The sequence below is a fragment of the Puma concolor genome, chromosome D1, assembly GCF_028749965.1.
Source record: "Puma concolor isolate L17-30 chromosome D1, mPumCon1.1.hap2, whole genome shotgun sequence".
Taxonomy (NCBI): Eukaryota; Metazoa; Chordata; class Mammalia; order Carnivora; family Felidae; genus Puma; species Puma concolor.
In genome coordinates, this window is record NC_141676.1 from 76,801,379 (window position 1) to 76,825,650 (window position 24,272).

Sequence of the window (24,272 nt, forward strand, 5' to 3'; positions counted from 1 at the left end):
ATTTGGAATGTTTAACTATCTTGATTTTGGTTTCTTGGACATTGTTCTTGGTCAAGAGTAAATTGTTTCATGACTTCATCTCACAAGGTCTGGTGAAACCTCCTACCTCCCGGGGACGTTGTGCAACTTAATTAATACTTCTGAAATACTTCATCAGCTTTAGATGAAGCAACACAAAATATGAACCAGCAAAGACTGCAGTACTTTATAAATGTAGAAAATGACTGACAAAATGCCCTCCCTTGGGTTCGTAATAACATCATTGAGGCTAATAATCCAAGTGATAATTGGAGATAATCATTAAACAACAAAGTGTCTCATCAAGTTGCATGAAGAACTGTCTAACGTGATAATGTGTAAAATACTAGCGAATTCCCATCCCAGATCTTATTTAAAAGGAATTACTTAATTCTCCTTCTCTTTCTTATATCAGTTGTAACAGTGGCAAACCACCTCATAATTGGCGTGACTTAACACAGGAGTCTCGTTAGTCTTAGACACACTACCCTAGATGGCAGAATAGTGAGCGAGAGCCCAATCCCAAATAACTATGAGAGCGTGCAGTCAAAAAGGAGCTGAAAGCAAGCATTGTAAGATAACACGTGCTAAATTGCTTGTTTTAGGACCAAGGACAACATCTATTTATTGTTTTCAAAACATTATAGGAGAATAACAAAATAGACCCTAATCTCCTTTCCCCACAAGGAGGTCAAGAAAGTCCAAGGTTCCAAGTGACCCACAGCAACCAGCTCACGGACTCCTATGGTCCTGGATACTCCATGCCAACAGTCTCCTCTTGGACCAATGGAAAGCATAGAGTAACGCATTTTCAGTACCATTTTCTACAAAATGTTTGTTATAACTGAATCATGAAATTTGTTTCCCACCCTCCTAGCAGCCAAAAAATAAAAAAATAAAAAAGAAGAAGAAAGTAGAATGAGGAAACATAGCAATTCCTTAGTGGAGAAGCTAAGTCGCAAAAGAAACTTATCCTAAGAGAGGCCCTTAGGATAAAGGATAAAGAGAAAAGATAAAACAACCCAACAGACCACATCACATCCAGCTTCATCCTGATTTGGCAATGTAATATACACTTTCATATTTTCGACATGGAGAGTACGTCATCTTTAAAACAAAATGCAAGGAAAACAATGTATTTTAATTTAAATTTTACATTAATTATGAATTAAATTCTATCTCCAGTCTTGCTTGCATGGAGTATGAGAGACAATGACGGCAACAATACCAAAGAAACAGTGCCTCTCGTGTTACCCAGTGCCTTGCATTACACCTATTATGTGGTCTATATGAAAAGATGTGGACCTCCTTTCCTAGAGGGCATCCTCGACAGCTTGTGAGCTATCCTTGGGGGTCTTTTCTGATGAAAAAGAGGCATACCTACAGTAGTTCTTGGGTTAGTCAACAAATATCATCTGGGTTAGAGGACAAGTCTACACGAGAAGGCAGAACAGTATAACTTCTTTACCAGACCTTACCATGGGCTTTGACTACCTTTATCTGACACTATAACCAGCAATGACATCACTCTTTCAATAAATTTTTAGAGTACTGTTAAACAAGCAAACAAACAAAGGTGTTTGTTGAATGCATGAATGAATGTTCCAGAAAGAGAGAATTTAAACTAGAGTTCCAAGGCAAGAGAAGATTCTCTACGGGCCAGTCAAGGACTAAATCATTAGTACCCCAATTTACAATATCACTTTAACATTCAATGGGCAGGATTTACATAATTTATTTGCAAAGGTATTATCAAAGATTTTTTTTCAGAAAATGCAATGTTCTCAAAGCATCCTTCTTAGATTTTCTGCTAATAATCTCAGATATTTGAGTAAAATTACCAAGCACCATTGGTTCTGCAGACACAGAAATAAAAAGCAATTTTATCTGGCAATGGGATTATAACAGAAGGTCACTTAGGTGTGTGATAGTTGTTCTTTCCTACTATGGGCATTAGTAAGAAGTGGGAGAGGATAGAATCTTTATCTCTCTACGGGGCATCACGCATAAGACATGTGTGGTCACCCCTCAAACAGTGCTATTCAGTTAATGCATTCATCCCACACAGAGTGGGGTTCATCCCACACAGATGTGGTTTCTAAATTCTTTTCAAGACACTGCTCCAGGGAGCCACTATCAATGGATCGAGGTTGATATAAAAGAGAAAAACACTTTTCATTTCTGGAGATTCAGAAGGTCTTCATATCTAAGTAACCATTATTCAAATTTCCTTCAGTTATTTTACTGAGGCAGGGAAATAAAACTTACCAAAAGGCAAAATTATTTAATCAAAGGCTAGTCTCTTATAGACTTAGCATCCTTCTCCCTCCCCACCCCGCCTCAAAACAATCCCTCTTCGGGGCGCCTGGGTGGCGCAGTCGGTTAAGCGTCCGACTTCAGCCAGGTCACAATCTCGCGGTCCGTGAGTTCGAGCCCCGCGTCGGGCTCTGGGCTGATGGCTCAGAGCCTGGAGCCTGTTTCCGATTCTGTGTCTCCCTCTCTCTCTGCCCCTCCCCCGTTCATGCTCTGTCTCTCTCTGTCCCAAAAATAAATAAACGTTGAAAAAAAAAAACAAAAAAAAAAAAAACAAAAAACAATCCCTCTTCACTGACCAGACGTGCAAATACAATGTCAATCAATTGCAAATCTTTCAAATGACGCCAGTTCCATGAAATCAGTAATGAGATGTCTGATAACTTCTGGAATCAAATGTAAATCCATTGGCAAATGAAAATCTGATGAAATTAAGTGAATTAATGACCGAAGAAGAGACACTTAAGGGAGATAACAGAATAAGAACCTCAGAAGAAAGTGATTTTCAAATCACGAGTTTGGGGGAAAATGGCGAAGTCCATAAATATTTTCACAAGGACGATGCTCTTTATAATCTGCAAAACTAAAATGTGAAATGAAGGATATTGTATTACACTGTCAAACAATTTTGTCAGAAAAACTTATGCCAGAAAACAACCTGATTTGTTCCTTATCGATTCTTAGGGTTTGTGCCCTTGTGTATACATTGTTACACATAATATTTTCACAATTTTAGTATATTTTCATTATTCATTGTTCCTCTTAGTCTCCATTTTGGATTGAGTCACTGTGTGACTTTTCTCTAGTGTGTTTACTCTCTGGTAGTAAGGATCTTCTGTAAATAGTTTGAACTTGAGCAATTGAACAGACTGCCCCCACACACTGATAATCTTGTACTAAAATGGTGTGTTTTCTGTATCTATAAAATCGTACTGGGCTCTGACTATCTTTTTCCTTTCATTTAGCTATTAATGGCTATATGTATGGCAACCAGCCAGGCCTAAGCATGTGCAAAAAGGATAGAGTTTCCTGGCATATGATTGGAATGGGCACCGACACTGATATGCACGGAGTTTATTTTCAAGGGAACACCATCCACCTACGAGGAACTCATCGTGACACCCTGGCCCTGTTTCCCCATACCTCCACAACGGTGTTCATGCAGCCAGACCATGCAGGTAAACTCGGCAGGGCCACCGCAGGTGACCAAATTACTGTCTTCAGGCATATACCCTTAGCGTCCTCCCCTGGAATAAACTGGTTGAATTTGGGCACTTCAGAGGATGTAGCAAGACATACAGTCTTGGTTACAATCAGATAATCCTAACTATTTTATTCCAAACACACAGTACAAAGGACAGAGGAGAAGCATCTAAAACGACGTAAAGCATCTAAAATAACACAAAGAAGAAGTCCCCTAAATGACCTTGCCACACAAATCTTGGGAGAATGCCCTTGATTCATTCCTAGGAATGATTCAGCCCCAAGAAAGAGGGTATTTCTTGTTCTCCTGAAGCACAGACATTTTAGTTGCTGCTCTGAAGCATCGACCAGGTATAGACAGCCCAGTGGATGCTTCCAGGTGATAGACATGAGCTTCTTTAGAGACTGATAAGTTACTTGGAGACGTCTCCATTTTCATTCTGTTGGGCACCATTAGTTTCCCTGGAGGGTAAGCTGCACTGGGTCAGAAGTCCACCGAGGGCCCATTGAAGGGCCAGCACTCATCCCTTCTCTTAGACATTTCCAAGCTAATTGGATAATTGGGGCATTTTTATACAAGATTCAGAGCAACACATGGCTCGTTTGAAAAATAAGATAGCCAGTGCCATGGGCATTCAAAATGTTTCTCCAACCCAACTTTTTCATTAGTCTTAAAACGAAACCAATATACTACCCAAGATGAGTACTTGTTGGCTCTGTCTTCTTTATGAATTAGTGTCTACTTTGCTTCGCACTAGAAGTACAGTTTAGATGCCTCTCAGTGTCATTGGTTAAACACTTAGGGCTTGTGCTTCAAAACTTTTGCCCAAGAACTGCCTGAAATTAGGAGTTCCATAACCCGTGCATTATAGACTTTGAGTATTCTACCTTTCTACATTAGTATAATTGATCAGTTATGAATCACCCAAACCAAGGAATGCCTTGAGCACAATGATTTTTGTTTTTGTTTTTTAAATATGCTCTTCGACACTGAAGATGGGAGAGGAGGGAAACAGCCAGATTTAATACACAGAAATAGAAACTGGCATTCAAAGCTGCAGTTGGCTGCAATAATTTTAGAGACTTGGTTAATTATTCTAATGCTTTGGGTATTACACATGTGCCCTACGAGCTTCCAAACTGCTTATGACAATGTTTTCCAGTTTATGTTTTGTGGTGAGTATAAATCTGTGACTGCTTAACAGCTTGGTCATTTGGCCAAAATATGAGTAGACGCTAGGCTTCGACTCACATTTTTTTGTCTTTGTTCTTTTTTCTAAAAACCACATTATTGAGATATGACTGATAGATAAAAAGTTGTTGATATTTAATACATACAAATCAATGAGTTCGTTAGGCGTCTTGTCATGTGTCTGTTGGCCATCTATATGTCTTCTTTGGAGAAATGTCTATTCATGGACATTTTTAAAATTTTTTTTTTTCAACATTTATTTATTTTTGGGACGGAGAGAGACAGAGCATGAACAGGGGAGGGGCAGAGAGAGAGGGAGACACAGAATCAGAAACAGGCTCCAGGCTCCGAGCCATCAGCCCAGAGCCCGACGCGGGGCTCGAACTCCCGGCCCGTGAGATCGTGACCTGGCTGAAGTCGGACGCTTAACCGACTGCGCCACCCAGGCGCCCCTCATGGACATTTTTTCATTGGATCATTTGCTTTTTGATTATTGAGTTGTATCAGTTCATTATATTTTCTGGATACTAACCCTTTATTGGATATGTCATTTGCAAATATTTCTCTCATTCAATAGGTTGCCTTTTAGTTTTGTTGATTGCGTCTTTCACTGTGCAGAAACTTTTTATTGTAATGTAGTCCCAATAGTTTATTTTTGCTTTTATTTCCCTTCCCTCAGGAGACAAATCTAGAAAAATGTTGCTATGGCCGACGTCAGAAAGATTACTGCCTGCGCTCTCTCTCCAAGAATTTTTATGGGTTCAGGTCTCACATTTAAGCCTTTAATCCATTTTGAATTTATTTTTGTGTATGGTGGAAGACGGTGGCCCAGTTTCATTCTTTTGCATGTAGCTGTACCAGTTTTCCCAACACCATTTGTTGAAGAGACTTTTTCCCATTGTATATTAATTCCTCCTTTGTTGAGGATTAATTGACATGATTAATTGTTGAGGATAATTGATATAATTGATACAATTAATATAATTGTGGGTTCATTTCTGGGGTTTTCATTCAATTCCATGATCTATGTGTCTACTTTTATGCCAGTACCATACTGTTTTAATTACTACTGGTTTGCAATACAACTTGAAATCTGGAATTGAGATCCCTCCAGTTTTTTCTTTTTCATGATTGCTTTGGCCTTTTGAGGTCTTTTGCGGTTTCATACAAATTTTAGGACCGTTCGTTCTTGTTTTGTGAAAAATGCTGTTGGTATTTTGATGGAGATTACATTAAATGTGTAGATTGCTTTGGGTAGTACAGACATTTTAACAATATTTGTTCTTCCAACCCATGAGCATGGAATGTCTTTTCATCTCTTTGCGTCATCTTGAATTTCTTTCATCACTGTTTTATAGTTTTCAAGTACATGTCTTTCACCTTGTTAGTTAAGTTTAGTTCTAGATAGTTACTGTTTTGGGTGCAATCGTAAATGGGATTGTTCTCTTCATTTCCTTTTCTGCTGCTTCAATATCAGTGTGTAGAAATGCAACAGATTTCTTCACATTGATTTTGTATCCTGTGACTTTACTGAATTCATTTATCAGTTCTAGTAGTTTTTGGGGGGGAGTCTTTACAGTTTGCAAATTAAAACCACCATGAGATGTCACTTCACACCTGTCAGAATGGCTAAAATCAAAAACATAACAAACAATAAGTGTTGGTGAATGTATGGAGAAAAAGGAACTCTTGTGCACTGATGGGGGGATGCAAACTGGTGTAGACACTGTGGAAGACAGTCTGGAGGTTCCTCAAAAAATTAAAGCTAGAACTACTCTATGATCCAGGAATTGCACTACTGGGTGTTTACCACCCCCCCCCCCCCACAAAACACACAATTCAACGGGATACATGCACCCTGATGTTTATTGCAGCATTATTTACAACAGCCAAACTATGGAAGCAGCCCAGGTGTTTATGAAAAGATGAATATATAAAGAAGATGTGGTATATATGTACAATGGAATATTAGTCAGCCATAAAAAGAATGAAATCTTATCATCTGTAACAACAAGGATGGAACTAGACAATATAAGGCTAAGAGAAATAAGTCAGAGAAAGACAAATACCATGTGATTTCACTCATATGTGGAACTTAAAAAACAGAACAAATAAAGGGGTTCCTGGGTCGTTCGGTTAAACGTCTGACTTCGGCTCAGGTCATGATCTCACGGATTGTGAGTTCGAGCCCCATGTCAGGCTCTGTGCTGACAACTCAGAGCCTGGAACCTGCTTTGGATTCTGTGTCTCCCTCTCTCTCTGCCCCTCCCCCGCTTGTGCTCTGTCTCTCGCTATCTCTCAAAAATGAATAAATGTAAAAAATAATAATAATAAAAAAAGAAAACAAATGAGCAAAGGAAGTAAAGAAAAGGAAAAGAGAGAGAGAGAGAGAGAGGGACAAACCAAGAAACAGATTCTTAACTACAGAGAGCAAACTGATGGTTACGAGAAGGGATGAAAAATAAGTAAAATGATAAAAAATAAAAGAAACATATATTTATGCATAAAAAAAAACAGATTAATGGGGCGGGAGGTAAGTATATATACATCTGTGAAACCATCGCCACAACCACGGCCTTCAATTCCTCTTTGTTCTTAGAGAAGATAATTCCTCGGCTAGTGAAGAACATAATGAACACATGAATAGCAGGCTGCCTGCCAAACAACACGTGCAGAGGGAGCTCTTCCCATGTCTACCTTCAGAGCGTCTTCTGTGTGGTTTCCCAAAGACCCTTCCTCATGAGGTCCTCGTCAGTGCTGGGGGGCTTGAGTACCCACTGAACCAATGGGTTTTGCTCATCCTCAAGGGGTGATTAATGAAACTAATCCCTGATCACTCGCCTCTAAGAACAGTGTCTACCAAAGGAAGGGAAGGTTTATTGATGCAGCAATCCCACTGACAGTTAATATCTTCCAATATTTTTGTTTCATATGATTTTATGGTGAGTTCAATTAAGATGTATCTACCTGATGCCAATCTAGAAAATTCAGTTTATAAAGTTACACAATTCTCAGACATGCTTGTTGGCATCATGTAGGGCAATCTGGCTGATTTTTTTTTTCTTTTCGTCTGGCATAATGTAGACCTGCCATTGGTAATGAGAACCTCCTTTGCTCAAAGGCCTAACGAAGTAATAATACACCTGGCTTTAATAATAGTACCTTACCTGTATATTGCACTGTATATAGTTTATGAAATATTTTAGGGCATAATACATGATTTCAGAAATGTGCCCCTATTTGAACTTTGTTTAGAATATTAATGATACAGGTTATTAGTTCATTTTAAACTGGACCAGGCTAAGATAATCGTACCCATCAGTGATTTTCCAGGGGCAACTATCTTCTAACAGGTGTATACAATAGGGAAGACCCAGAGAAATCATTTCTCGGTAGCAACTTTGCAAGTTTTAATTTTCCATTACCAATGAATTTCAGATGGTATCTTTCCCCTGGTAAGTAAATATATTCAACGTACTTTATTCCCCCTTGGAGTCTGGCTTTAAAATACCATATAAAATTGATATTTTAAGAATCCACCTTACCATTTATTTATTTGGGAATAAAATGCTGTAGCTTGTGAGCGAACCGAAATCGAAAGCATGGAGCGCCGCACACAACGCCAAGCGATTTCTGTTTCAGGTATTTTCAGGGTGTTTTGCTCCACCTTGCACCACTTCGTGAGAGGCATGAATCAGATATATGAGGTCAACAGCTGTGGCAACAAGGACCCTTCTGAGCAGCCGTACGGGATGATAAGAACCTTTTACATCGCCGCTGAAGAGGTAGAATGGGATTATGCCCCTAACAAAAACTGGGAGTTCGAAAAGCAGCACGCGGACGCAGGAGGGGAAAGGTACCACGGGCGAAGCCGTCACGTCTCTTGGGTGGGATTGCACACACTCTGTAGACGTTTAGCAAATGTGAAAACCTGAACACGCCCTGCTTCGGTCTGCACTATTTTGGCAGACAGCGGCTTTTACTAGGGGCACAAAAGAGGAGGGAAGCTGCCAGGGCCTCATCCCGGGAGGGGAGTCTGAAGGAAGTCATTTGCACCCCCATCCCCACCCCCGCAGGCTCCGTGCATCCCCACCCACGGTGCGGTGCCGGTTGCAAGCATGGCTGTCCCAAGAATGCATGTGCCTTTGAGAGAGCGCCTAGCGTGAAAGAAGGCCTTAGGGAAAGAGGCAGATCCCAGTGACGTGGGACTGTGAAGACGAAATGGGAGGGAGGGAGGGAGGCAGAGGCGGGTGCGCAGTGGGGTGAGCAGATGGGCTGCTCTAGATTGAGGAGCGTGGGGAAAGAGCATCCATCTGGATGGGGAGTGGGTCCGAGGCATTGCCTTGGCAGAGATCCTGGGACTGGGGGAGGGAGGAGCTGGTCTCTCTACTAGGCCCTGTACCCAGAAGGTCCCCAAGACCGACCTTCCCGTGAGAGCACTGTCTGCCGAAGCTGAACACCAAAGAGTCGGCAAGGCTGTGAGCCCTGGCCCCCCACCCACCCTAAGTATCCTTCACTTCCCACTGGGATGTACTGGGGTAGAGTCATGGAAGGTATAGAGGCATCTGCTGGGCACTGACCTGCAGACTCCACCCCAAAGTTCGTACCCTCCACTAAACAACTTGCTGCTTAGGTTATTTATTCCCTGTCCCCATATACAGACCAGGAGACTCAGGGCACAGAGGTAAGACTCACCCCTAGTCATTGACACTGGAATTGAACAAAGACCAATCTGTGTTCTCACCACCAAGCATGTTAATTTCCATGCCTTTGTTCCTCTTTGTTGTTTATTATCAGACCCCCTCCCCCATACTAATTCTCTTTAGTCGTGTGACACACGGACTCCTCTATGCCCAAATGTTCCTAATCTTAACATGTCTTTTTTCTCGTCTTACTTGTTGGCCTGTTTTGAGGGTTTAGACACCCGGAAAAGAGAGTGTAACAGCATCACCTCATGGATAAATGAAGAAACAAAATGCCTCCTCCACTTAAAAAAGATTTGCCTCAGGGACAGGACGGTTTAAAATGTATTTCACGACTCACCAACCCACTTATTAAACCAGACATTCCTCTCCTGCAAAACCAGTGCCGCCAATACAAGCTAAAGACTAATACTGGTGCATTGGAAAATGAAATGAATCGTAATTCAGCCTTTTCTAAAGTGATTATTTTTACTAAAAGGCTGCTATAACTGAAGAAATAGTTGTATGATAACTCTGTTGTATGTATATTGCGTGTATATTCTTTTTTTTTTTTTAATTTTTTTTTTTCAACGTTTATTTATTTTTTGGGGGACAGAGAGAGACAGAGCATGAACGGGGGAGGGGCAGAGAGAGAGGGAAGCACAGAATCGGAAACAGGCTCCAGGCTCTGAGCCATCGGCCCAGAGCCTGACGCGGGGCTCGAACTCACGGACCGCGAGATCGTGACCTGGCTGAAGTCGGACGCTTAACCGACTGCGCCACCCAGGCGCCCCTTGCGTGTATATTCTTAGCCCTTATACTCTTCGTCTTCCATGACTTTCTTGAGACTCAGTGTAATTTGTGTCTTCAGACCCCATCTCTCTGGGCTGGCAGGAAGCTCTAGTCTCAGTCTTCCGGGATTGTCTCCAGGTGACGTAGAGAGATAAAGTGTGTCGGGTGTGTCGGTACCCTGCCCTGCCACTCCGGATATTGCCCATAAATCACTAAAAACAAAGCCGATTGAGAGCTTGTTCACGTATTCAAAGTACAACAGATTTGTAGATAAAAATTCAGTAGACATTGAAATGACCGGTTCCTGTCGTGGCACGCCTGTGGCACCCCGGCGGATCGAAGCCCAGGGACAAATGTCCTTTCTGCCCCCCAGTGGCTATGCCTCTGCTCGTTGAGCCAAAGCCATGGCATGGAGACACCCAGCTTTCAAACCACCTCTCAGTATGGGTTATCCCTGAGACATTTATTGTCCGGGTTAGCCCAGACCCTCTGCCTCAGATGTCTTTCCCACAGCTTCCTAAGAACGCACTGAGAAGCCCTCGGGATCCCAGAAAAGCAACCAATGGGACCATCAGCACAATGCCAGGGTTTGTGCAGTGGGAGAGAATTCGAAAACAGAGATTAAGTTGTTATAGAGAAAAAACCTTGTATTCCCAGTACTCGTGAGCTTGTGGACTGATACGCATTTAATTTAACCACCCTGGGACTTGAGATAGTGACTGCCATTTCTTGAGCACCCGCCATGTGCCAGGCATTTGCTAGGGTTTTTACAAACCCTATCTGATAAAGACCCTTAGGGTATACTTGACCCATTTGCTCAGCTTTGGCCCAGCATGTCACATGACTTCCCAGCAAGATGGTGATAGAGCATGCGCTTCCCTGGTGCTCAGTATGTGTCTGGCATAGCGCTTTACAGATCCTAACCCATATAATCCTCACAGCAATCTGGGAGACGAATGCCTTATTATCATCCCACTCCGCAGAAGAGGAAAGCCGAGAAACAGTAAAGCTATGGCTCCAGAGGCATTTCTGTCACTACCACGTGTGTTATTAGGACTTCTGGAAAATAAAAGTAGGAGAAAAATTCTCTTGCCTCGGAAAGCATATGGTCTAGGTCAAAGATAAAGGTGCCTTTGTTAAGTACCTGCTGTCTGCTAGGCATTGTACAAAGTACGAGTGAAACAGTGCTGATAAGGGCAGGCCAGGTCCTTCCCCATACAGACTTCATGGTTCGTGGGGCAGACATTAGAACAAGCATCCTGAGTGAGGCAATCACTGTGCGAGGAGAGGTGCAGGGCACAGGGGGAGCTCACGGCAGGCGCACATGGCCCCACCTGGGGGAGAGAGGGAGAGAGGTGGTCAAGGAGGGAGTAATCTTTGTCCTGGGACTTGAGGAATAGGCCAGTCAAAGAGGTGGCAAGAGTGTTCTTGGCACAGGGAATAACCCGTGGAAGGCCCAGAGGTGGGGAGGGCATGTGGAGCTCAAGAGAGAATGTTTAGGATGACCGGAGCGTAGAGTGCGTGGGTGCCAGTGACGAGAAACGAGGCCTGAGAGGTTGGCAGAGGCGGACAGCAAAGGGGTGTGAGAGCTAATTCGAGGAATTTGGCAGTGGGAAGCCATCATCAGGTTTTCCGCAAGGACTCACTTGGTGGAATTTATAGGTTAGGGTCACTCTGCGTGTAGAGTAGAGGATGGAGGGAAGGGGAAAGCGTGGGTGGCAGGGAGCGTGATTAAGAACAAGTCCAGTTAATACGGGTAAGTGACCTAGCGGGCTTAGGTTGGAGTGCAGGTAGTTTAATAGAGGGAAATGGAAGGATGGGAGACATTCTCTATTTTGTAGCTAAAACTGATAGATTTTTTTTTCTGTCTTTTTGTGATGATGTATCTTGGTGATGGATTAAATATATGGTTGATCCTCATTGTTTGCAGATTCCATATTTGTAAATTTGCCTAGTCACTGAAATTTATTTGTAACACCCAAACCAATTTTTGTGGTGCTGTTGTGGTCCTTCATAGGTATGCATAAAGCAGCAAAGAGTTTGTGTCTCCCAATGTGCACATTTCCAGCTGAGGTCAAACAAACAAAACATCCCTCTGTCTTCACTGTCTTGTTTCAGCTTTCACACTGTAAACAAGCATCCTCTTTGTGGTCTATTTAGTGCCTGTGTGTGTGTGTGTGTGTGTGTGTGTGTGTGTGCTTTTCTTTGGTGACTTAGCTGTTTAAAATGGCCCCCAGGGTAAGTGCAAGAAGGCTGCGATGTGTCTTACAGAGGAAATACATGTGTTGGATAAGCTGCCTTCAGGTGTGACTTATAGTGCTAGTGGCCATGAGTTCAAAGTTAATGAATCAGCAGTATATATTAAATAAGATGTCTTGAAACAGAAGCACACATAGAACAAGGGTATTTATCAATCTGTTGATGAAAGTATTGGGACCAGAGGTCTGAAGAAGCTTTTTTGCCGGGGAGGTGGATTTTCCTCTACCGTTCAAATTCTTCTGGCTGGCCTAAAAATTAAATTGACATGAGACAGATGAACAGGAGAGAATCAAATTTACTTACATAGGGAGAATCCACATAGACATGAGAGATTCCAAAGACAGTGAGGCCAAAGGAGATATATATGTCACTCTGAAGGAAGGAGAAGGAAGTAGGGGTCCGGGACTTCAAAGAGAAGGAAAGCAATTCATAGGAAGATGAAAAAGAGTACATGTTAGGTAAACAAATGTTGACTGGGCCACTCAGAAACAATGGGACAGAGAGAAGAATTTTAACAGACTTTGCTAAATTCCTCTCTGTCTCCCACCCCTAGTTCATATTATAAGATAGTTACCTTCTGTAATAGCCCCTTCCGGGAGTGGGTCCTCTACCTAAATTCTTCTGGGCAGTTAGAGGGAAAGTCAGAGCTTTTTCCTGCATCTTTTGGGTCTTGATTGCTTTCAACTCAACATAATCCACATGCCAAAATGGCACGTCTTGGGGCATTTCGTTCTGAACACCTGCAAAACGTACCCTATGTTTCCCCTAGGGACAATGGTTTAGTGTCATTATTTCAGTATTCAAAGTGGCTTTCTAGAACATGACTCCTGTGAATACCAAGAATCAACTATGCCTATATTTGTATATGAGTATGTGCATAATATACAACCCAGAGTCTTTCTTGAGATCTTTAAGGTGGAAAAGTAGAACAAGGTATGGAATGATATAAATGGAATCTGAAGGAATTCAGGGTAGTAGAGTGTGAGCATGTGCATGTGTGCATACACATGCATGTGTGTGAGCTTGGCTAGTCCCAGGAAGAGGAGTACCACCTCAAGGGGCCCTTAGGAGTCTCCAACTAAGTCTGGCCCCCATTCAGCACCCTTTGGAACAATGGTTCCCAAGAAGTAAGACCTGGGCCAGTGCTGGCCTGCCCCAGTCAGAACCCCCTGTGGTGCTTTCAAATGCAGATTCCTGGCTCCACTCCCAGAGAGCCTGGTGCAAAAGTTGAGCTCCACTGGGAGATTCTGATGGCAGCCAGGTATGGGAAACTGTGCTCCCGAGTACCCCTGAATCACTCAGGAGCACCAAAGGTTTTTCTACCTTCTGACAACTTTAATTTCTGCTGCTTCTGATTTATAGACATGGAGATATATTTATGAACCACACTGAAAACTGGATTGGCTCTCAGTACAAGAAAGTGGTTTACAGAGAATACACCGATGGGGAATTTGTGGAGATCAAGGCCCGGCCGCCACGAGAGAAGCATTTGGAACTGCTGGGTATGACACAGATCGCAGCCATGCGCTGCCAGCCCCAAGGCACGTGAACATGTACACATACACTGTCACACTTAGACCTGAGAAGGGACAGCAGGGACAGAGTGGCCTGAGTGCATTCACCCAAGTGTGACATCTTCCTGCCCTCCCATTGTCAGGGAGCATGCTCTGTACTCAGCTCATTCAAAGGAGAGTCAACCAGATAACACGCAAACACGAGTCCATATAGTCAACAGTCTAACCAGCATCTGTTGCCCTGAAATTCCTTTCCCATCCCTCTGCTGAGCCAGGACATTTTAATTGGAATAATGTGATGCCTCAGATGAGCAAGCAGAGTATTTGCATAGCTTCTTCAAGGGCCTGGATCATCTATGCACAGGGCCATACGAACACACCATAAAAACAACTCCAGCAAAGGGCGCTTGGGTGGCTCAGTCATTTGAATGTCTGACTCTTGATCTCAGCTCAGGTCATGATCTCATGGTTTGTGGGATCAAACCCTGCGTCAGGCTCTGTGCTGACAGCACGGAGCCTACTTGGGATTCTCTCTCTCCCTCTCTCTTTCTCAAAATAAATAAATAAACATTAAGAAAATAATTCAAGCCAATGAGAAACTCCTTGCATAAGAGGAGTGCTAAGGGTAGAAGGCCTGGTTTGAGCTCAGGAGGCCCTGAATGTGGCCATCTCAGAACCTACTGTGCCTGTCTGATACCCTGGGCTGCCTGACCTGGGGATCAGATAAGCTCCTCCTTCCTGCTTTCCTTCCTCACTTTCACCTGGGAGTCACCAAACCTGACCCCATCATGAATATGAGATCTTTAGGCAGAAGGCTAATCTAGATGACTTTCTGAAATCCGTTCCCTTTTTTTTTTCTGTTCTCATTTTTATTTTTTTATTTAAAAATTTTTTTAATGTTTATTTTCGAGAGAGAGAGAGAGAGAGAGAGACAGAGCACAAGTGGGGGAGGGGCAGAGAGAGAGGGAGACACAGAATCCGAAGCAGGCTCCAGGCTCCGAGCTGTCAGCACAGGGCCCGACACAGGGCACCTCGAGATCACCACCTGAGCTGAAGTTGGATGCTTAACCAACTGAGCCACCCAAGCGCCCCTCTGTTCCCATATTTAAATGCACAAGGTGACTTGTATAAATAATATGAGTTTACACAGTGCTTCTTAATATTAAAAAAGGCACCAGGACAGCTAGCTTGATAAATTATTAGATGCCCCATCCACCTTCCCTGCACCCTCCCTGCATTGACATGCAAGCTTATCACACTGAAAGAGTCAACCCAGTGGGAACATTCCTTCTTTTGAGCTGTGTTTGTCATATGAACTCCAGAAAAAAAGGTGCTGGTCCTGCCAAGGGTGGGGTGGTTTGCCCCTCAAAAAGCCCCGGTTTGGGTCTACTCAGTAAAATGACACAAAGGAGGGACTCCGTCAGAGGCAAGCCCAGTGGTACTTCCCCTCAAGAGAGCACAAGGCCCATCCACTCATTTTCTGCATTTTTCAGGGACAGGCCTGTGCTCCTGAAGTTCCAAAGGGCACAGGTCAGGCAACAGGCACACCTTTGCTCCTTACCACTCCCTGGGACCTATCAGGCCCCGAATCAGAAGACATTCACCCTTACCAGTACAGCAAAGCAGGTGCAATTGAAGTGGCAATGAGTCACAAATAAGGATTTTAGTACATGCGTGCACGTGCACCTACCTGTAACTATGCCCAAGTATGCTGTTTAAAAACATGCATTCTTTTCTAGCTCTATCATAAAAATAAAAGAGCGTTTTTTCATACACTTCCTGATTCATACTCAGTATTTGCCTCCAAAGATCATAATAGCCCAACAAATTTGATTTAAATTTTTTTTAATGTTTATTTATTTTTGAGAGAGAGAGAGCGAGGGAGAGTGCATGAATGGGGGAGGGGCAGAGAGAGAGGGAGACACAGAATCTGAAACAGGCTCCAGGCTCCGAGCTGTCAGCAGAGCCCAACGTGCGGCTTGAACCCACAGACCACGAGATTATGAGCTGAGTGGAAGTTGGAGGCTTAACTGACTGAGTCGTCCAGGCACCCCAGTCCAACAAATTTTAGGCTGATTTAACACTTCAGTGGCCTTTCTCAGAAAAGCAATTGTGACCATCAGTAAAGACTGGATGGGTATATTCAGACTCCCTACCATGAGTGTGTCTTTCTATGATGTAGACTGCCATGGGCACCCAAGAATGCAAATAAATCCCTCAGGACCATAGGACCAGGTCTAAGGTGACTCCCAAATGGGAGTCTGTTCCATCCTTCTCGAAGTAGTGTCACATGACCCCGGTGTGTCTGGTGCTCTGTCAGGGGGGCGCCTGCACTGAGCAAGCTGCATTTGTGCCACTGTTGAGGCACGGAGAGGTGAGGAGCACCCGGCATGGGCGAGGGCTATCCCACGGTCATGCTGGTCCAGCAGGGTGTGGGCCGATTCCCAGTGGCACACAGGAGGGTTGCTTCTCACAGAAATGTGTGTGCATGAGTGCTGAGGAGCACACATCTCCTCAAGGTATCCAAACACTGGGACACAGCACTGGATGTGCATTAATGAAATCACTGTATTGATCATAAATCAGCACGTGGATGTTTTAATTTTGCTCTTGTCTTTCAAATCCCTTTTATACACAATATTTTTTGGATCCTCATGATGGTGGTGGTTATTAATATATCCATTTACCAGAAAATGAGCGATTTCAGACTTACCAAAGGTTACATACAACTGAAAAGCCACCATATCATGTGGATATGGCTTTTCCTGGAGATTATGTCTCAGCAGTAGTAAAATTGGCAGCATTTATTTATTGAGTACTTACTGTGTTTCAGTGCACTGAGATAAGCGCTTTACATACATTATCTTATTTAATCCTTACGATAGGTGTTATTAAACCCATTTCGTAGGTGAGGAAATTGAGAGTCAGGCAGGTTACTTAACTTTCCCAAGACCTCTCTAATAAGTGAAGGAAGCAGGATTTGAACCCAGGTTGGTCCAATTGCCAAATACTACATGAGTATTTAATGTTACGTATATTGCCTTCCAAAGGAAGTGCACTAATGAAGAAGGCAACCTTTGTTTTATTTTGCCAAATACGATCTACATTTATATTATATCAATGTTGAAAAGAACAACGATAATGCACACAGGCCTGTGTTTTGCCTTTAGGCCCAATGGTTCATGCCGAGGTGGGTGACTCCATCCTGGTCATATTTAAGAACAAAGCTAAGCGGCCCTACTCCATCTCAGCCCATGGTATTGAAGACATGGATAGTGGGAAGCAACTCCAAGTGCCCATCACAAAGCCAGGTAAGTTACACCACACATCTGCTCCATGCTGATAAGGACACTGGACTCAACTCTCTTCTGATCTTTGAAGGGTCGTGGAAAGTTCATGTTAGTGTCAATATGTTCCAGCCATCACCCAGTCACTCCCAGTATGAAATCATCATTCATCTAATGACCAAGTGGTTATGGTGTTTCTAGGGCTCCATTTGGGACCTAAAAGTGTAGTAAGACATAATAATAGCTAACACGTATTGAATGTTCATCTTTGGCCAGGTGCTGTGCCTTATATGTTTTTTAAAAAAACTAATAATCTCATTTTCTAGCAAGGTAGACACTAACATAGGTCACGGACTCTGATACCATTGGTTGTAATATCCATCATTATTTGATCTGTTACTAAAAAAAAGAAAAAACACACTGCCAATTAAACTTTAACGTGCCACTGATTTGAAGATGCATCTTGATTTCAGTTATGTGAAAATGTGAAAAATGCTCATTCTGTAACTGAGGAAATACGCTATTGTCACGTCCACTTAACAGATGACTAAAACACAGAGGGGTGAGCTTGACCAGGTCATATATTAGTAATGGCAGGACCTCAATCTGTTGGATTTCAGAACCTATGCGCTTAACCATATATTTCTTTTGCGATGCTTAAAATGAGTTTGGAAGAAAAACAAGACAAGCAAGATGAATTATTTCAGTAGTAATGCAGACTATACATAATGAAATTCTAACTGGTGGAGAGTTTCAAGAATGTATCTGGGAGTGTTTATAAAAATTTCAGAGAAGGAAAATCCATGAAGATCGATTGATTGATTCAGAGAAAATAGAGAAAGCCTTATAAAATAGGTAGAACTCCAGTTGAGTTTTAAAATATGCATTGAAGGGAGAGAAGATCTCATAATTAAAAGAACCATACATTTGCACAGTTGGAATATGGTTGTAGTAAATGTTAAGAGCCTCTGTGACCTTCAGCTATGAAATTGAGAGCAATCATAGGTGTAATTACAGGGGAATTATATGCCACTTTACTTATGTATATATATGAATAATACTAAATACTATAGTAATTACAATAAAAGTCATATAAGCCTTGGAAAAAATTAAAGATGCATAGAAGGAAGAAAAGAAAACACTCTGATGCATCACCAGAAGACGTTAGCAAGATACTCTTACATGGATGGGGTTGGGGGGAGGAAATCTTCACTGGACACAATCCCAAACTCTCCTGCCTCTCCGCACCCCACCCTACTCCCCAATTCAGGAGCCTGTGTTTTACTGCTTTAAGAAGTCTCTCATGAATGTTCTAAATGTTTGTCTATAGGGAGATACTTAAATTTTGGAATCCCCTTACAGTGAACTATTACACAGCCATTAAATGGATGTGAAGGTTTTAATGACATGAGAAAAACCTGTGGTATCATATTAAGCAAAATACAAGTATGGAAAAAAGGTTAAAAAGGAAATAAGCCAAAATGTTAATAATGGCTGTACATTTTGGGTAGTATTTTAAGTAATAGTTAGGTTGATACTCTTTTCTATTTCTTCACGTTTGTACTTTCTTCATTTTCTGTAATGGATGTCTTGCTTTTATGAAGAGGGCAATTGTTTTAATTAATTAATTAATTTATTTATTTATGTTAAGTTTATTTATTTTGAGAGAGAGAAAGTGCGAGTGGGGGAAGGGCAGAGAGAGAGGAGACAGCGATTATCCCAAGCAGTCTCTGAGCTTTCAGCACAGAGCCCGATGTGGCGCTCGAACCCAAGAACTGTGAGATCATGACCTGAGCTAAAGTCAAATGCCACCTGAGCCACCCAAGCACCCCTGAGGGAGATGGTTTTAAATGGGTCAAAAAAGCAGTTAAAATTACTCATTTTTGATGGTTAAAAGCAACTCAGGAGGGAGGAAGAAAAGTGCCAATCAGGCATGGGTAGGCAGTCTGATAGGGCTGTTGGGCCTGCTGGGTGAGCCCTCACAGGCTGCTGTGCCCTAATGGTGAGGACTAGTAAGGGACATAGCTCTTCTGTGCTGACTAGACTTCTAAGCATCCTTGATGGGGTTATGGGGTTAGAGAGAATGATTAGAACATGGCAGAGAAGCATTTTTCTCACTGAAACTCTGAGGGGAGAATCCCTATAAGGGATCCCTCTCTGATTCTATAAGGGTCTCTGACAAGCCTGAAAGTCTTGGGAGAGTCCAGAGATTAGGGGTAGGAGCAAGAAACTAATTTGGTGCACGAAATCCATGCAAATTGGAGAAGAATGGTTATTCTAGGCATGCCTGAGATAAGGAAAGCAAACTAGTGCCTAAGAAAAGTAAGCAGCCCCCTCTCAGATTTCTCCTCCTCCTTCTTCTTCAAGATGCCACTCAACAAACATGCACAGAACATCCTCTTTTGTTTAGAGCTGCACCCCCCACTGGGGCGAACAATGAATCATTCCAACTTTAATAACACCACCCCTTAGCTATTTGCATTTAGGAAGCTAAATATCAGCTGTTTATCTTACAATTAACAATGCAGGGGGGCTATTATGAAAGGTAATGGAAACCAGACCTAAAATTATATTGCTAACCTACTGGTGTATTTGCAAATATGGAGCAGTTTCATGTAAGCATAATTTTTGTTTAACCTTGTGGCTCACATTCAGCTATAGGTTGTATGTACTGATGGGGTGGGGATGGGACCTAGACAGTTCAAAAGGAGATAATGATTTAAATGTCGTTTTTATTTGAGACGTTTACAATGTGATTATCTTGCTAATTTATGTGAGTTTATTTATTACTTCTCTGCAAGGCTCTGGGTCAGCCACAGGGGATGCATAGATGTAGTCCCTGGCATACGTTTGTTATTAGTATACATACAAATAAACATTTATTAACTGCCTTCAATGTGAGACACTAACCTAGGCATTTAATTTTATTTAAACTTCACAACAATCTGAAAAATGGATGACTAACCCACTTTACAAATAAGGAGACTAAAGGTCAATGAAGTCAAGTAGCTTGTCAAAGGTTAGATAAATAGGAAGTGATAGGGTTGAGACTTGTAACTAAGTCTCTCTGATTCTCTCTGGTTCTAAATAGGTCCTGCTTATCTGCACATTAGAATCACCTGAGAATCTTTAAAAAAAAATACTGATGCCCTTGTCCTAGGCCCCGGATACTCTAATTTCACTGGTTTGTAATGAGATCTCAGCAGTTAAGAGTTTACAAAGCTCCCTGGTGATTCAATCAGAAATCAAGGCTGAGTCCTACAGTAACTCAAGTGTGTTCAAGCATAGCTCTTGTGAGGGAGATATGGAATTTGAGGAGAAAAAACAGTGAAAAATAAAATAAGTCTTTATGCCTTGAATAAACATCAGTTGATAATATATAGGGCAAATTAGAAAGAAAGCTATAGTCTGAAATGAAAAATCTGCCATTTTGAGAATAGAGAAACTCAAGATGTGAGTTTAATTGGAGCATTTCTAATGAATGAGTAATTCTCCCCAGTAATAAATATTAACCAAAGTACATAAAGATCTGTTTGTTATTTCTTTAGGTAAAACATCTGGACCAGAAGTAACACTAGTAAATTCTTTCTATTACTTCTCATTTGTTTCAGGAGAAATAAAAACTTACAGGTGGAATGTCCCTAAAAGGTCTGGTCCAGGACCAAATGACCCAAATTGTATTCCGTGGGTTTACTATTCAACAGCAAACTTTGTGAAGGTAAGATGAAGGGGGCAACCAAAATGCTTAAAGTAATATGACTTTAAATCGATTATTCAAGTTATCACAACTCTGGTGTGTATATGTGTAATGGCCAACAGCAGGGATCTCAAACTATGGCCATGCACATTTGTGAACATTGTCTATGGTTGAATTGAATAGTATTAAGAAAACAAAATTCAACTGAATAAATTTGAAAGATCTAATTAGCTTTATTCAACAATTCATGGGCAGCGTCCCATCTAGCAGATAGAAAGGATGTTTGAAGAAGTGTACAAAAATGAGAGACTTTTATAGGCGGAAGGAGCCAAAACAAGGAAGTTGCCAGCAAAAAGGAGATTGTCTGGGGCAAGGTCACCTTCCTTTGAGGAATAGCAGTGGTCTCACTACTGCTAATCAGGTAATTCCAGATTGACTAGTTTAAGATTCTGCTCCTGGGAGAGATTGAAACTTTAGTTAACCTAGGAATTAAGCCTTAGTTTGGTGATGTGGGCTTAGCACAAGTGACTCTATTTTGGACCTGTTGTCTCTCTCTCTCTCCCTCTCTCTTTAACAATTCCCCTGTTTTGATCAGACTCTCATCTTAATTGAGAGATGTGATAAAAATTTAAGGCATTAGCACCTCTCCCAGCTACTGCTCTGAAGCTCCCACAATTTTTGTTCATCTTCTGTGTGGTATTCACAGGTCATAATGCTTTTTGTTGAATCTCTGTGGTATTTATAGGACACAACTTTAGGTTCACATTTCTTAAATTGGTCATTTTCTTCATTCTTTTTCTGTGTTCTAGTCTTAGTGAGATCATTTGCTTGTTTAGCAGCCATGAAAATGCATTTCAAGCTTTTGAAGGAATACAGTGCACCAGGGAGACTACTGTGATTATTATAAGCAGAATAATCCCCCATATCTGGTGTGCACTTTGGAACCATGGTCTCCAAGGCCCAAACCAATCAAAATCAAATAAGTCAAAGAAAGACCAGGTTGAAGGAGTCACTTTCTAAAGCCAAGTGGCTTGTTCAGTGGTTTCGTGTATCTGAGTTTCAACTTCCCAGAAATGTTATCCAGGTTCAAGTGGTGTTGGCCACAGCAAAGGCACCTCCTTGTTCAGCTAAAAGATAATAAAAGGCTATCATATGATCAAGTACAACTTTGGCTTTGCAAAGATGCATACTTTTAGTGAGATCTTTTTGTGATTGGGGCAGATCTGATTTACATAATCATAAGAATGTAGGGGTGAAAATGTACTATGATTTGCATAGGTATTTGTGTTTAACTGAGCAAAGTACAGTTACAACTGGAGAAAGGTAAAAATGGGATACTGGATATTCTGGCCATAAAAGTTGGACTTTGTAAGTGCACTCCTAACTGGTGGTGGTGGGGGGGGTGTCAATTGAGAATAGAAGAAAAATTGGTTGGAGGGAGGATCACAGGGTCTTTAGCATCATGGATTTTGAGGACAAATCTAGCAGTCTGAAAGGTTTCTGTCTCCCCTCCCCCCGCCATTTAGCAAGGGCCTGAGAGATATAGATGATGGTGTTATCTTTCCAGGCCAATGCCAGAGTATAGGAAGGAAAGAGAAGAAGGAAGGGTTTCATGTTTAGTTAAAGCATGCAGCTTCGGTGTGGCATCTTGGGTGGAAGCAGTTTATCACAATGTAGGCTATTTCTTTTCCTAGTCAATTTGATTTGGAAATCTCTAGCATTTCTACAGGAACAGATATCAGGTGTTGGAGCCTTTTTCAGCTTTGAGATGTGTATTTGAGATCTAGTTTTACAGAAGTGTCAATGGTCAGGAGCACTTGATAAGGCCTTTTCTATGAGTCTCACTCCTACAAAAATATCAGAGTAAATAATAACTCTCTGTGAATGATAAAAGTCTTCAAAATTTTCCATGGTTAAAGATCTGATGAGAGTTCATTATAATGGAATTTATAAGGAAGTTTGGTTATTTCTGTAATATACATTTTAAAATAATACATGGAATTATGACTGATAAAATTATACTAGGGTATATCAAATTTCTAGGAATTTAATCAATTTCTAGAACATTTATAATATATATCCATATGAATATAATATAAAAAAGGCTTAATATTACTTCTTATTTCACAATGTTTCTCATGTAATTTAACCTATCAAATACACTTAATTACTTTAACATCTCTCTTTCAATAAGGGGAGAGAACAAATCTTTTGAGATATCCCAGGACCCTCTTAAAATATCCCCAAAGTTGGTTCAAGGTCAAAACGGCTTAATTTAGGATTTGATTTTTGGGAGGTTTCTGAAAAATATCAAAAGATTTAAAAACACTTGGTCAAAGAGGATCATAGGTCTCTGTGAAACAATAAATAGTTATCCACTTAACCATAGTGACAAAGATTTCACAAGGTTAAATAGTGAGGGTTAAATACACAAATACAGAAGGTTAAATAGTTCTAAAAATATCTTAGCTCTTCTAGTAGAGAAGACTCAGCTCTTTCAAGGAATTGAAGACTTGATAAAGACAACATGAAATACAGAAAATTATTTTGATAAGATAGAATCTCTGTTTTCTAGGCAGATTATGTAATCTGGGTAAAAAAAGAAAACTATACACACACCTTTTATTATCTCTTATCAAGAGTATATCAATAATCCAAGAAAATTTTATCACTTTAACAGAGAGGAAACTAAATTCTCACTTTATACCAGTGTACTGTTTTTTAAAAGGATAATGAACATACTATTAGTTTCAGGGGTACAACATACTGATTCAACACTTCTGTATATTACTCAATGCTCACCACAATAAATGTCAGTCACTATCTGTCACCATATAATATTACTACAATATTATTGACAATATTTCCTATGCTGTACTTTTCATCGCCTAGACTTATTTATGTTAGAACTGGGAGTTTGTGCTTCATAATTCCCTTTACCTATGTCACCCATCCACCCATCCACTGCCTCTCTGGAAACCACTAGTTTTTTTTTTTTTTTTTAATTTTTTTTTCAAAGTTTATTTATTTTTGGGACAGAGAGAGACAGAGCATGAACGGGGGAGGGGCAGAGAGAGAGGGAGACACAGAATCGGAAGCAGGCTCCAGGCTCTGAGCCATCAGCCCAGAGCCTGACACGGGGCTCAAACTCACGGACCGCGAGATCGTGACCTGGTTGAAGTCGGACGCTTAACCGACTGCGCCACCCAGGCGCCCCTGGAAACCACTAGTTTAACTTGGTTTGGAGTTAACTTGGTTTTGTTTGTTCTTTGTTTCTTTATTCATTTTTTTTTTTGCTTTTTAGATTTTACATAT

At 41.4% G+C, this 24,272-nt stretch overlaps 1 protein-coding gene across 1 annotated transcript in view; it reads left to right on the forward strand.

The window, feature by feature from the left end:
* The window catches only part of HEPHL1 (hephaestin like 1), an 83,949-nt gene that overhangs the window by 41,970 nt on the left and 17,707 nt on the right, over nucleotides 1–24,272 (forward strand). The window contains exons 11-15 of the mRNA XM_025928538.2: nucleotides 3,297–3,509; nucleotides 8,369–8,582; nucleotides 13,822–13,961; nucleotides 17,144–17,284; nucleotides 20,872–20,978. Of these exons, the coding sequence (XP_025784323.1) occupies nucleotides 3,297–3,509; nucleotides 8,369–8,582; nucleotides 13,822–13,961; nucleotides 17,144–17,284; nucleotides 20,872–20,978 (815 nt within the window). The remainder of the gene's footprint in view (nucleotides 1–3,296; nucleotides 3,510–8,368; nucleotides 8,583–13,821; nucleotides 13,962–17,143; nucleotides 17,285–20,871; nucleotides 20,979–24,272) is intronic.